The sequence below is a fragment of the Alosa pseudoharengus genome, unplaced genomic scaffold (genome assembly GCF_046254945.1).
Source record: "Alosa pseudoharengus isolate Yale_2024_CS ecotype anadromous, Long Island Sound unplaced genomic scaffold, YU_APseudo_1.1 YU_APseudo_1.1_scf_2, whole genome shotgun sequence".
Classification (NCBI taxonomy): Eukaryota; Metazoa; Chordata; class Actinopteri; order Clupeiformes; family Clupeidae; genus Alosa; species Alosa pseudoharengus.
Window position 1 is genome coordinate 38,886,619 of NW_027468663.1, and position 14,989 is coordinate 38,901,607.

The 14,989-nt window shown below is 40.5% G+C and overlaps 1 protein-coding gene across 1 annotated transcript; it reads left to right on the plus strand.

The window, feature by feature from the left end:
* The first annotated feature begins 107 nt into the window (after positions 1 to 107).
* LOC143134517 (putative E3 ubiquitin-protein ligase HERC4) lies at positions 108 to 12,878 on the plus strand. The gene is made up of 23 exons (XM_076294945.1): positions 108 to 427; positions 2,795 to 2,945; positions 3,019 to 3,101; positions 3,221 to 3,448; positions 4,697 to 4,788; positions 5,099 to 5,226; positions 5,460 to 5,611; positions 5,737 to 5,792; positions 5,891 to 5,991; positions 6,078 to 6,134; positions 6,250 to 6,352; positions 6,460 to 6,640; positions 7,122 to 7,273; positions 7,426 to 7,557; positions 7,653 to 7,751; positions 7,997 to 8,173; positions 8,314 to 8,454; positions 8,558 to 8,724; positions 8,924 to 8,990; positions 9,698 to 9,768; positions 10,029 to 10,212; positions 11,763 to 11,865; positions 11,989 to 12,878. The coding sequence occupies exons 1-23, from the start codon at positions 202 to 204 to the stop codon at positions 12,198 to 12,200; spliced, it is 3,063 nt and encodes a 1,020-aa protein (XP_076151060.1). The 5' UTR covers positions 108 to 201; the 3' UTR covers positions 12,201 to 12,878.
* Positions 12,879 to 14,989: the final 2,111 nt, after the last annotated feature.

Sequence of the window (14,989 nt, forward strand, 5' to 3'; positions counted from 1 at the left end):
CAGTTTCATTTCTTCATCACTGATTTGAGAAAGTGAAACCTACTTTGCATCCTTAGGATAACCTATGAGCAAATGACGTGACGACCCATCCGAGTTCAAACCTTCAGGCAAACAGGGAGGGTGAATCAGCTACTCTGATCATGCGGGTATAAATGCGCTAGCCTGGAAATCCAGACCCACAGTGCACCAGATTACTCCGAAATGTTTTGCTGGGGAGATGGGTCGAGAGGACAGCTGGGTTCACCACCGTCAAAGGATTTCACAAGTTTTCATGAACCACAACCTGTCGTATTTTGCTCAGGACCCATTTCTGAAGTTTCCTGTGGGGAGCAGCATACCATTTTTCTCACGGCTGATGGCCAAGTCCTGTCATATGGTCGCAATAATAAAGGACAACTGGGAAGACGGAAAAACAAAGATTCTAAAGGTAAAATAAAGTAGGCTGTAACAAAACATGGATATAGGTCTAAACAAATTATCTTTACGATAGTCAGTAGCCTATAGGCAATTAGCCCACAATAATGTTACAGGTGTTCTGAAATAGCCTATTTTATTTAATTGAAAATAGAATATTCTAGTGTATTGGATGTTACCAATGATGTAATATCGTAAATATCGTTGCCTGTGTATTTTCTTTACCAATCGCTAGCACTTTAATTCTCGGCTAGTGCAGTTCCTTTTAGTTTCATTTCTTCATTACCCTGAGTTGAGAAGGTGAGACAATTGCCTCTTTTTTCCCAACGCGGTATACACACACAGCACACACACACACACATCAAGGATGGACAAAACAGTTAAAAATCTAAACATACTTTTTAAGGAAGCATGACCCTCTATCCGTCTTTTTTCTTATTCACCAGTACACTGACAGATGCCAATGTTTAAGAGTATCAGCCTTTTTCTAAGGTGACATGCCATAAATTTGCAACCAGATCAAATATGCTGACTTGCCTGTTAGGCTAATTTTCAGAGTCCATCTATCATGTCATCACACATCATCACACATGAAGTTCAGTTCTAAAGTAACCAGCAGTTTGAAAGTAACAGTTTGCTGATGACTGATGCAGTTTCTAGTTTGGTAGGCCTACTTTGCATCAGCAACACTGACCCAATTACAAATAACTTAATTCATGTTCTTAGTCAATACATGTCCTAGTTCAAAATATTAAGAATGCACAGAAAAAATGTACAATAATACTACAGACAAGAAATTCCAAAACAATTTTAGATTAGATTAGATTCAACTTTGTCATTGTGCAGAGTGCAAATACAGAGACAACGAAATGCAGGTATAAAGTCGTCTCTGTACTTGTACTCTAGATAAAAACTTCAACCAAAACAAGCAAACATGAGTGAGAGTGGGTGTATGAGAGGAAGTGTATTGAGTATAAATTGAGTATAGATAGATATAGATAGATCATTTATTGATCCCCAAGGGGAAATTCAAGGTCCCAGTAGCTTAAGACACCACAACATAAACAGTATGATAAAAAAAACAAATCCACATGACTAAAACGAACAGTAAAAGATACTAAAGATACTAAAGCAAGGATCCACATGAATGTAGGATGTATAAACATGAGGGGCTTGCAGTGACAGGGCAGGGACTGACCCTGTGATTCAGTATGCAGTGGTAAGGTGCTCAATGAGGTGTGTCATGGTGGTAGTGCAAATAAGTCCAACAGTGCAACAGTGCAGGGTTAAATAGCGACCAGCAATAAATAAATATAGACAATATAAGAGAAAAATTTAAGCATAGTAATACAGTTATAGTATAATTATATGGACAATATAGAGAAAAATGTAAACATAGAATTATAGCAGCAGTGCAAGGATAGGTTTAAGTAGGGTATCAGCCATTGGTCAAGTATGATGTTAGACCACAGTCCAGACTGGGGGATGGAGGGAAGGGTTACATATGGGCTAATATAGCCAGTAAACAGTATAGACATGTGTAACACAGTGGGCCAGTGGATAGTCAGAGGTCATGGAACTGTAGAGGCAGATAGACTATGCAGAGAAGTTGTGATGTTTTTTCAAAAGATGCATTCATGGTTTCATAAGTTTTAATATTACTGCATTTATTGTAAGTGTCTCAAGGTTATTACATCTTGAGCAGACCAGACCATATAATTGATTCTGCTCGACGCTGATTGGCTAAAAGGTGTTTTTTGGGGATTGTGCGAGAAGGGGACACTTCTCGAGGGCCAAGGGGTATAAAAGATAGGTCACAGCCATCCATAGGTCAGATCTCATCGGGGGGCGCCAGCTGATGACATTTCACCTTTGTCCTATTGCTTGACGGTTGATCTGGACATTGTTTGGGCTGTACTATCACTGCAATACGGTGAATAAAGATCAACAGTCTTCAGAGATCTCCTGTCTCTGGTCTCCTTCAGACGCCTTGTTCCAGAAGTGCTATTTAGTACATAGTTAAGTGTTAATTGTTAATTGGATTTGGAAGTGGACACTTTCCACGACAAAGTCTATCTCTCCTCTTTCTTTAAGTTACAATGATGTAAGCAGTAACACAGTGGGCCAGTGGACAGTCAGTACAGTCAGAGGTCATGGAAGTGTAGAGGAAGGTGTAGAGGCAGATAGACTATGCAGAGAAGTCTATCTCTCCTCTTCCTTTAAGTGAAGCAATATGAGTATATATTAGATAGATGATGAGGATATATGAATATATTAGTGTATATAAGTGTGTGTGCGTGTGTATGAAGAATGGCCTGTTTATTCATGACCTGGAAGATTTTACAATGATCACTATAATAAATTATGTGCCTTTTCCCAGTGGTTGATGGTCTGGCGGGAGTGGCGGCAGTGGCATGTGGTCAGGAGCACTGCTTGGCCCTCTGTGCGTCTGGAGAGGTCTACTCATGGGGTCGTGGTGATGAAGGACAGCTGGGGATAGGCTCTCAGCAGTCAAAGATGTCTCAGCCACAGTATGTAAGCTTATAAATTAATTAAGGTAATTGTGTAGGCCAAGAAGTCCTTCATTCATTCTTTCATTTTCAGATGTGTTTCGATACAATCTCCCTGGCCAATATTGATCACACAGGTTGCTTGTGGAAACATTCACTCTTTGGCTCTTTCAACAGGTAAAGATATAAAATTATACATCTTACCCAAAATAAAGAAGACGAAGAAGAAGAAGATGATGATGATGATGATGATGATGATGAGTAATAGCAGATGATTGACATTTATGTTCTTGCAGGAGGGGAGGTCTTCTCATGGGGTAAGAATAGCCTTGGTCAATTGGGTTTAGGGAAGGCAGTGGATATTCAGGCCGCACCTTCTCTAGTTTTTGCACTTTTGGGGGTGCCAGTGACCCAAATCTCAGCTGGAGGAGCCCACACCCTGGCCCTCACACTGCAGGGACTGGTTTACTGCTGCGGAGCCAACAGTGCAGGGCAGCTGGGCCTCAAAAGGGTGGATGAGAGAGGTACAGTGCACTCAATTGTCAATTTAATTTGTTGTTCATTCTCTTTTGCTAAATATGACATTAAAGGGGTTGTTCAGGATTTTGGACATAGGACCTCAAGCAAGTGTGATATTTATCAGTGGAGACCGTTTTCAACACGTTTCATCCAGTTACTTGCCAGCTAAGGAGAAACCCACTTGGTTACCCCAAGTGCCTAACGGTACATTTAAATGTGGGCATTGTAAAATCTGTCATTTGGTATCTAAATCTAAAGGGTTCACCCACCCAGTAACACTACACACATTTGTTACTAACCATTTCATAAATTGTAAGAGCATATTTGTCGTCTATATTTTACAATGTTCTCTATGCGACGCTTTCTATGTGGGGCGCACAAAAAGACGGCTACAGGACCGCTTAGCTGAGCACATATATGCCGCAAAAACAGGAAATTGTGACTGCAATGACAAAACACTTCAAAGAAACGCATATAGACAAAACCATTGTATTTACCCATACAGAAAAATAATATATTCACATATATGCAGCTTGAACATATTCCAGTATAAGCACATCTATGTTAAATAAATATATTTACATCTATGTGAAATACATATGCGCTAGCTTAGCACCTGCAAACTCTGCAACTAGAAGGACTGGAGGATATGTGTTGAAAACGGTCTCCACTGGTAAATATCACACTTGCTAACTTGGAAATTAGGTCCTATGTCCAAAATCCTGAACCATCCCTTTAAGGGATGTCAACTTCTGATACCACAGAGTAATGGAGACCCAGAGACTCAGTCAACCAATGTTTGGACCAGTGAGGAACAAGGTTTTATTACCAATGTTTGGACCAGTGAGGAACAATGTTTTATTAACAATGATGCACATTAAAGGTGCAGTCAGAGATTGTGCAAGATGTCGCATTTGAAATGTTTAAATTTACATTTCTTAGCAGATGCTTGTGAAGAGGGGCTACAAACTGGTCACAAGGAATGGGGCTCGCTTTAATCTCGCAGGAAACTCACAGTTTAGAAAACACATTCCACTCCTATCAGTTATGTTTCAGAAGACACAGAAACTCTCCGGTGTGATCCTCCTTGTTATGAGGTGCTAGAAATAGCAACAGTAAATAATGAAGAATAAAAACAAAGAAATCTATTCTGATTCACAACTCCATTGAAATCTATAAGTATATGGATTACTTATCAGACACTTGTGTACTGTTTGACCACCTTTCAGTACCTCTCTTTGTCATGCTGCCAGGTCGCTTTGGGATATGCTCAGTGCCCGCCCTCCGACTTCTAGACATCAAGGTGATCTGTTGTGGAGAAGCACACACTGCTGTTCTCACCAAGGTACGAACACACACACACACACACACACACGCACATCAGCTGTCTCAGAGAGAGAGAGAGAGAGAGAGAGGGGAATTTTATTGTGAAGAGGCACATGTTGCTGTTGTCACCATGGCGCACACACATACAGTACACACACACACACATACATGCACATACACACAGACACATATTTACACACACGCATGCACGCGCGCACACACACACACACACACACACACACAGCTGGAGAGAGAGAAAGATCATTATTTATTGCTTATGTAAAATCATCGACTTTATTACCTTCAACTGTTAATGTGTTTTTCCCTAGAATGGTGATGTTTACACCTTTGGAGAGGGAGCTCAAGGACAGCTTGGACACAGCTCCACAGCCAATGAGCTTCTACCCAAGAGGGTGGAAGGCCTAGATGGACCAGCCTCACAGATAGCCTGTGGCAGGTGGTGCTTTGGTGTATTTGTAATTAACGTGTATACGCACATTCGTAAACAAACATATTTGTGCTATAGACAAGACATTCTACACAGGCTGTTATCACCAGCGCTTGTGAATGTGCCCAATGGTCCTCCCATCTTACATTTTCACTTCATAGACTTTGAAGTTTGTTAGCTAACTGGCAGGTCCATTTTGGAGTGAAGTTCTTAGTAACTCATCAGGGGTGTTACTTTTGCAGCCACCACACCATGGTGTTGGGATCCTGTAATCGCCTCTGGGCCTTTGGCAGTGGAGTGAAAGGGCAGCTGGGGAATGGTCGCTCAGAGAGCAGTACTCAGCCCACCATGGTGGAACTAACCAGGGCTGGTGTGGAGCCTCGAGCCCTCCCTGGTAATGAAAAACTTGATCAAAGGCTCTTAAAAAAAACAATTATTATTTAGCTGTCTTTACGGTTTCATTTGTTCGGCAATCAATCTGATGAATCTGTATAACTAAATGGTTGCTCCAACAACTAGATTTCAAAATATCAGCGGGGTGGAATTCCAACTTTGTTTTCTTCCCACCTGAACAGGTAGGGATCATAAATAGTGTTGGTAAAAACATTTACAATTTCAGGTTCAATTTTATTAGGCATTATACAATTAGTATACCTGTACCATTTTCCTTTAGGCAACATCAGAACTGCAACGAGTTGGAAAACTCAATCAAGCCCAGCTGCAGACATGGCTAACAAAGCCCTCTAGTGGCCAGAACCCTGCAGAGGCCGAAAGGTTTATTGAGTAGTAATTCTACAGCCACCAAACTTCATGCATTTCAAATGCAGATACATTGTTTAGCTTACTGTGGATTTTTACAGAATCTTCACGCAATTTTCATCATGTTCAAGACTTGTGGGCAGTTTCACTAAGGACATGTAAGTTATTGTGTCCTCTCCGGTACAGCAGAGATCAGGTGGCATGATGAATGCCCCATATTGCTAGATCTGGAGATTTAATCATGTATGTGCATTTATGTGGTCATAATTTCAGTGATTCTCAAGCTATGATGTCAGCAAATTCTGTGAGAGTGGACTTACAAGCTGCAAGCGAGGCATTTGACAAACTGCTACAAGTCGCTTGGATCCGTAAAGCAGTTAAGTCATAAACCTGTTTTCTTACTTTTTAATTTCCAGCTCTACAAAAATGAAGATACTATACAATGATATCTCTTAATGATGTTTTCTTTGATTCTTCTCACAGATAGACATCAAACCAGTGGTGGAACACCTTTGCGTTTTCTCATCAGCTATGAAGGCAGCCGACATCTTCCTACTCCTTCCTGTCTGTCCTCTGCTCCAAGAGGACCAGAATGTGATCAATCTGGTTCTGCCACTTGCAGTGGCCATAACTAACCTTGGTGACTCTGTCATGGAAACTCTGCGTAAGATCATGTGACCTCTTTGACCTTTAACCTGGCTGCCATCCATCTGATCTGCATGTGATCTACACATGAGGAAAATACATGGGGCTTCTGTAATGAGACACCTTTCACATACAACATGATACGCACTGTGCTGGCCACTGAGGCCAGAACAAAATAGTAGCTGTTAAACTTTGGCGCAGTGGCATGCCATTCTTGCATAGAGCAAACCATTTGGAAATTATGGGTTACAGAGTGCAACGGTGCCGTCTTCCCGTTGTATGTGAAAGCCCTGTTAATATATTTCATATTCTTGATATAGTTCACACCATGCATGCATGCATGCAGTATTACGATAATGAACCAAATAATGTTTCACTGTTCAAAATGCTACTAATCTGCTTCCAGCTTTGACCGCAAGAGTATTAATAATTAATAATGAACACTGCGTCAGAAAGCAGTTGGTCATTGTAAATGTCCCAGTGATGTGTGTGACTCCCAGAGGGCTGGTGGGGGTCCATGGGTAAAGGCATGATGTCCAAGCACATTCTGGTGTGGAAACACACACTGTCCTTCCTCCTGAGGGCCAATCTCCTGCACCACTACAACCCTGGTGTGAAAGCCACTCTCGAGGTTCTCAAATCCCTTCACAGGGTGAGTGTTGCCCTGGACATTTGATGGTATTTCCTCAGTCTAAAAACACAAGATTAAGGCATTACTGCACTTTGATTGTGGGGGTAGATTGGAATTTGTATGTATTTGTGCAGTGGCATTGTGATATAACATTTCTCTCATTTCCTTTGAAGGCAAATAAGAAAGCTAAGAAATCTCTGCAAGTTTCTATCTCTGAGTTCTACATAGAGGAACTTGGCCAAAACCCTATTATGCTTCAGCAAGATGTGACATTATGGAGACAAATTAAATGGTCACAAGTGCAGGTGATAGTGCATACTATTTTAACTATATTTTAGCCTATATGTTAACCAATGTACATGGTAGCCTACTAATGTGTCTAACTGTCTGTTTTCTGTAGGAAGTGCCACTGACACCTGCCATTTTCTGCCGTTTTCCATTCCTCCTCGATCTTCAGAGCAAGGTGCTGATTTTCCATTATGATGCTAGTGTTACACAGGTATAATTGTTTTCTTCTCAATATTTTAAATAGCCCCTACTTGTCATAAACCATTGTAAGAACCTTGTCCTATACCTTATAAATGCTAAATGATGTCACTCATTTTAAACAACAACGACTTGGTGAGAAAATAAATAATTGGTTAGGATTTGTTAAAGACCGCAGAGCTGAAAGGTATCCTTTTGGGCCCATATATGATGGATAAGAACAAATCCCTCATGCAGTCATTCACATTTCTATGTCAGACGACTCACCACTTCATCCATCAACAAGTGCTCAATGGTGGGGGGGCTTCTCAGTTCTTTACTGGGGAGGCTCCTACTCCAGTGCTCAAACTCAAAATCAGGCGCACCCATCTCCTGGAGGACACGTTCAGGCAACTGGCTGCTTCTGACCATGACAACTTCCAAAAACAGCTTCATGTAAGTTTAAATAAACTGACGTAAACTACGGTGTTGGAAATGACAATAATAGATTTATTTCCAATATCGTTGTCTGTGTATTTTGTGTTCTGTGTTCATTGAATTAGTGGTAGTGGTGTCCAATAATGATATTTTTTTAGGTCCAGTTTGTTGACGAGTCAAAACTGACTCTAGTGAACCAGAAGGATTTTTTCCTTCACACTTTTGATGAGCTGATGGCACCTGACTTTGACATGTTCATGTTTGATGACACCAAAACTCTCGTCTGGTTCCCACCTCAGGTCAATGCATTTTAGTGTTTTTTTTTTTATCACAGAGAGCTATCTGCAGTGTACACTTTTGAATGCTTCTGTGCCTTATCTGTTGACTTCTCTTTCCAAACAGCCAAAACATGAAGCCAAAACGTACTTCCTTTTTGGAATACTTTGTGGTCTAGCCTTGAACAACAACAACATTGTGCATTTGCCTTTTCCTCTGGCTATGTTCAAGAAACTTCTGGGTACCAAAGTGACATTGGAAGACCTGACTGAGTTCAGTCCTGTGGTTGGAGAGTGAGTATGCACATATAACTACATAAACAATAATCGATGATGTCATTATTTACTCCATCCTACAAATGCTATTTTATGTCCAAGACCTTGGAGAAGAGACTTCTGTCTCAATGCTCAATGTGACAAATAAAAAATACATAAAATAAAAAAGCAATGCAACATCTTTGGATTATCCTTCATATGTGATTTATTTTTGAAGGAGTCTTCGGTACATCTTGTACGACTATATTGATGATGACATTGACAATCTGGAAATGACATATTCAGTAAGTATTGTTTTAGTTAAAGCTGCAGTTGGCAAGTCTGACAGATTGAGGGGACGTAGCCAAAATTTTGAATGTTTACGACTCTCATGCCCCTCCCCCACTACCACCGAGCACCCTCTCATCAAGTTTGTGCTCGTCAGTGTGTACCAGACTGCACCAGACTGTGATTGACGGTCAGATCTCACACAGCCCTGCTCTGATTGGACCAGAAGAACCGGGAACTGTGGATTTTTGCAAAACAAATAACAGGCTCTAGGTGGAGGCAGAAGTGCGTGTTTTTTCTAAAACCGGCTGATTTATATATACCGAGCATAGTGTCGGTTTCAGTGAATATGATCAAAAAAATCTTGCCAACTGCAGCTTTAAGCATAATACAAAACAATTGTTAATTTTTCCCATAGATCTTATTTCTTGAAGTCACTGAGTACTGTCGGTAGGAAAGAAAATGAAAACAACCAGTGCTACCTAGCTTGAGTTAATGCAGCCAACAGCTACAGTGCTACATGCTGGAGGCATCTTTAAAATCATGCCCAGCCCCCAAAGTGTAACACTGTACCTGCTCAGTGACCTTGAGAAAACGAGATCTATGTAAAAAATGACCTTGAGAAACCGAGATCTATGTGAAAAATGGCCGGAGTTCTCCTTTAACTGCAAACATACAACCTAATAATTAGCAGCCACAAATTAGTGAATTTCATATATTACAGATTACCTGGGGTGACATCAAAGTGGAGCTGGATCCAAAAGAAGAGGGAAAACTTGTGACATGCAAAAACAAGTATGTCTTATTTTATTTCCTATGGGGTACTTTTAACCTTCTATCTATCTAGATCAGGGGTGCCCAAATTCTTCCCCGTCAAGGGCAAAAAATGAAATGAGCGAAAACGAAATGTTCAAGTCGTGGACCATTAAATTGAAATGTATTGCATATCTGTGCAAAATTAACATTCTATAAAAGCCATCCAGATGCAGATTTAGAATTTTCTTTGACATTTTATCTCCCATTTTGCCATGTTAAAAGCCTGTGCTTTTCAACAGGAAGGAGTTTGTTCAGGCCTATGTGGACTACACATTAAACAAATCAGTGGAGAAGGTGTTTGAAGAGTTCAAGAGGGGCTTCTTCAAAGTGTGTGCGCGAGACGTTGTGGAGCTGTTTCACCCAGAGGAGCTGAGGGGGGTGATGGTGGGGAAGGAGGACTACGACTGGGACACACTCAAACGGGTAAATAGGGTCCACCTATCATGACTAGGTGTCTAGGTGACATTGGGCCTCATTCACCAACCGTTCTTACAACGAAATTTGTTTTTAAAACCCATTTAAGCACTCAAGAGCACTCTTACGCACATTTGAGAACTGACTTGCAAAATCAATGGTTATTGCATTTTCATCATATCTGCAGGTGTAAAATATAATAGATGCTCATATAATAATAAGAATAATAATGCTCATGTAGTTTATAATATATGGTACAAATGAAAGCTGGTGCCTCAGCCTCAATTTGTGTCCACACGGCCTTGCAGTATCATGCCCTTTTATGGTGATTGACCGGGCGCTTACCTAAGCTAATTAAGAACAATTGGCACGCCCTGTCAACTTAAGAAGAAATGGGATTCAGCATGAAAAGAACAAAACTGTGAACAATTCTGAGGTTTAAAGGAACACACCACCCAATGTCAGTAGTAATATATGTTCTTACCTTAACTTTCACGAGTTGAGTCATACCTCTCCCGTGTCGGTACGTGCACTCAAACGCTCTGGTGCGCGGCGCGAATGTGTTAGCATGTTGCTATGCTAGCGGGCTCAGATGTAGCCATAGAGGGAGGAAGATAGCACTAATCAAAAACATCCATGTTTTCCCTACTTAAATACAGTTGCACGAGTAGTTGATAAAAATGTGTAAGGTCACACAACATGAAACGTGGCGATTTTACAAGCAAATAAACAGGAGAACTACAATGTGTGGCGCAATAGCACTTGGGAGTACTTCGACCTAGCGTAGTAATATTAATTAACACCTAATTGTAGATCCTATCCACCGTTTGCAGCGAAGCTGAATTCTATGAAACATGAAATCACTATAATACTTCTGCTTGTTATCACAACCCTTCACAATGCATGTTATAACCATGATTGTTCACAATCTACTTTACCACTACCTGCTACTTTGCTAAGTCAGCTCAAACCAACGCCAGCAGGGCAGGTTGTCTCTATTTACGGAAATGATTGTGTGTGCGCCTCGGAGGGGGAGGGGGAGGGGGAGGCTGAGGGGTCGATCCAGCACTGTGGTGGATAGGATCTACAATTAGGTGGTAACTAATATTACTACGCTAGGTCGAAGTACTCCCAGAAGTGTTTGAGTGCACGTACCGACACGGGAGAGGTATGATTCAACTCGTGAAAGTTAAGGTAAGAACATATATTACTACTGACATTGGGTGGCGTGTTCCTTTAAGAACACCTTCGTGAAGAGTTTTCGTAGGACCTTCTTAAGAACACAGTTAAGAAAATGCTTAAGATACTGTATTGGTGAATGAGGCCCAATGATACCAGAGAGGGTTGAAGTGGATCTTTGATGATATACTGGGCAATTTGATAGCATTCTCTTCTAATATCCCTGTGAAGTATGGGCATGTAATTTATGGATTTTTGTCCCAGATGAATAAAATTGTGCCCAGTGTATTGGCCTTATATGTGTGTACATATAATCTTTCTGGTTTTGTTTTGTTATTATACTACTAAAGCTTTATTCTAACTGTACTCTCACATGATAGAACACAATGTATGAGGGAGGATACCATGGAAACCACCCTGTGATTAAAATGTTCTGGGAGGTGTTTGGCGAGCTTTCTCATGATCAAAAGAAAGCCTTCCTTTGTAAGAACCGCAGACCTGCACACATTTTCCAAAAATATTATTGTTATAAAATCTCAGGATGTAAAAGGTGCATGAATGTCTATTGATGTGCATGATTCTATTTCTCCCCATGTTGTCTTGAAGTATTCCTGACTGGTTGTGGTCGTGTGCCAATCTTGGGAATGGACCAGATCCGGATGATCATACGTGTCAGGCACAAGTCATCTCAAAACCATTTTCCAGAATCCCTGACGTGTCATGGGATCCTGTATCTTCCCATGTACCAGTCCAAAGAGAGACTCCAGACTCAGCTCACTGAGGCTCTGAAGCACAACAGAGGCTTCTGGAAAGAATGAGGAACTAATTCCTTAGGTGGTGTCTTGCATTGTTAGTATATCACAGACATCTTATTGAAAGCCATTCCATAAATGTAGACTCTTAAAAGAAGTGTTATATTGACTAAATCATCCTATTACATTACTCACATGCATGTGCCTTTTCTGTAATTATCATTTAGTTGCGTTTTTATCTTTTTTCCTTTACATGATTTAGGATTCCCTGATTGCATTGAGACAGCTCTATAGTCTGATGTATTTCAACACGAATGAAAGGGGAAGATAGAGCTACAGATATCAGAAGATTGTGTTCATTTGTGACTTAGATATGGTCTTACACACTGCAGCCAGACAAATAATTTGGCCTATACATTGTTAGCATTAACCTACAGTACACTACTTTCCGATGTTTTGCCTGTTGTGTGTCTGAAGAGAGGCATATGCATCAACATTATGATACAATAAAAGCCGGATGTTCCTGTTTTACACTATGCAATTATGTTTAGTCTGTTTAAGTTCATGTTTAACTGCGCTGACTGGTTTCACCAGGGGCACAGAAATGTTGGGCCTTTGAAAGAAAATCATTTTGTGACCCCATAATTGCTAGGGGATCCGGGGTTTATTGTTTAATGCGGTATGCGCAATGCAGCATACAAGACAACCCCCATCACATTTACAAAAATAAAACGGCACAAAATACTCAGGTGATTTATGGTTGATTGTGTTGTACAAAGCGGATAATTGAGCTAATATCAGCATTCTTCGCCGTTTCTTACTGCGTGAGAACTGGAGCACAGTAACCGTGCACACTGTGCTGCGGGTACAAATTAGTGACCACAGACACCTTGCTAGTATTATAGTGTAGTATATTATAATAAAATATAGTGTATTATATTATAATAAAATATTATCAATATTATCTTTTTGGAACAAATGACTGAGTCATACTGTGTAGAAAAAGTAACATCCTAAGTCAATTACTTTCCATTTTTACATTTTTGGTAAAGCTTTCAATGAACCCAGGGTCCATAAAGTATGCACATTAAAGTAGAAGTACAAGTAGAAAGAATGAATGCTTTATATCCCTTTATGGATGTAGTTATTTAAGCATTCTGAATACTTAGCCTTAGCTTCAAGTGGAGGAGGGGAATGGGAATTATGTGAGGATGCTGTTCATTGACTTTACTTCAGCATTCAACACGATAGTACTTCTCACCTTGGTCACAAAGATGAAGGCCTTAGGACTGAACACCACCCTGTGTCACTGGATATTTGGAACACTGGAACACCCCCAATACACAGCAAATTGTCTCATGAGGAAGCTTCTCCAACACACATATTGCACACTGCCCTCTCCCCACATACACAGCACACTATCCCATCTCCCGTGTCATCCCCCCAACACACACACCAAGACCCCTGGCAGTTGGGTTAGCCCCTTGAGCCGTGGATCTGCCCAAGGTTTCTTCCTTGGTAAGGGAGTTTTTCCTTGCCCCTGTTGCTTTTGGGTTGCTCTTGGGTGCTCCTTGTTGGTGCCCCCCCCCCCAATCCCAATTCTCCCCCACCTTTCTTATGCAGCCCTGGCCACATAATCTACTAAACCCCTCTTCTACTGCACTTTTTACCCCCCCCCCCCCCCCATAAATGCACAAATAGGCTGACACCACACATAATTTCACTGCATTTCTTACTTCCAGTAACTATATGCATGTGACAATAAACTTCCTTGTATCCTTGTAAGTGTGTTACTTGTATCTAATATGTTAACAAAATACACATTTTAATCTTGACTTTATCCAATATTCGTTTCTGTTTTTGGAATTATATGCAAATTACCATATTTTTATACAAATAATGCCAATTTGTATTTGAATATAAGATTTCAGAAAGCTTGCAATACAAAAAAAAGGCTTTATGTGAGTAAACAACTGGGCAAGTTTCATGGTGATATCTATTAGTTAAAATGCAGAGATGGGAAGTAACTAAGTACAAATACTTCGTTACTGTACTCAAGTAGATTTTTCAGATATTTTTACTTTACTATTTATTTTTGAGGCGAGTTTTTACTTTTACTCCTTATAATTTAACACGAATATCGGTACTTTCTACTCCTTACATTTTACAAAACTGGCTCGTTACTTTAGTTTCAAACAATTTCAGTGGAGTTACCGTTATTATTTTTCGCGTCATCAATAGCAGATGGGAACTTTTGCACACAGCTTCGCAAGACCTGGTGCTAGGGCTCAGTTGTGTTTCTAAAATCATATCAAGTGACCTAGAGGGCTGAATTGTGGTCAGTTAAGAGATGCCTGTTATCAGGCAGAAAGAAAAAACTATATATTCTAGGCTCTGTAACTCTGTGCCAATGTTTCCTAAGAAACTACAGGATCTTAGCTTTCTAAAGATGTCCAGCATTTGATGGTAGGCCAAAGAACACACTGCCCTCTGAAGTAGGCAGTGCAATGTTGGAGGGGGGGAAGCCTAGAAATGGCCCAACAGGTTATGGGAAGAATTAAAAAGAGAGACTGGCACTTTTGCACTCTGAGACTTTTACTTTTATACTTTAGTAAAGTAAATTTCCAAGCCTGTACTTTGTTACTTTTACTTGAGTAAAGAAGTTAAATCTAGGGTGACCAGATTTGGGTTTGTGAAAAAGAGGACACTTCTTGGGGGCCTGGCCTCAAAAGACTATTTTGAAAACATGAAAGTTTTAAATGTGCAAAAACAATAATTACAATAACAGCGGGGCTGTTGAGCTCTATACTCGCAAGATACATTTGGATGGCGACCCATCTTTAATGTTGCATAGC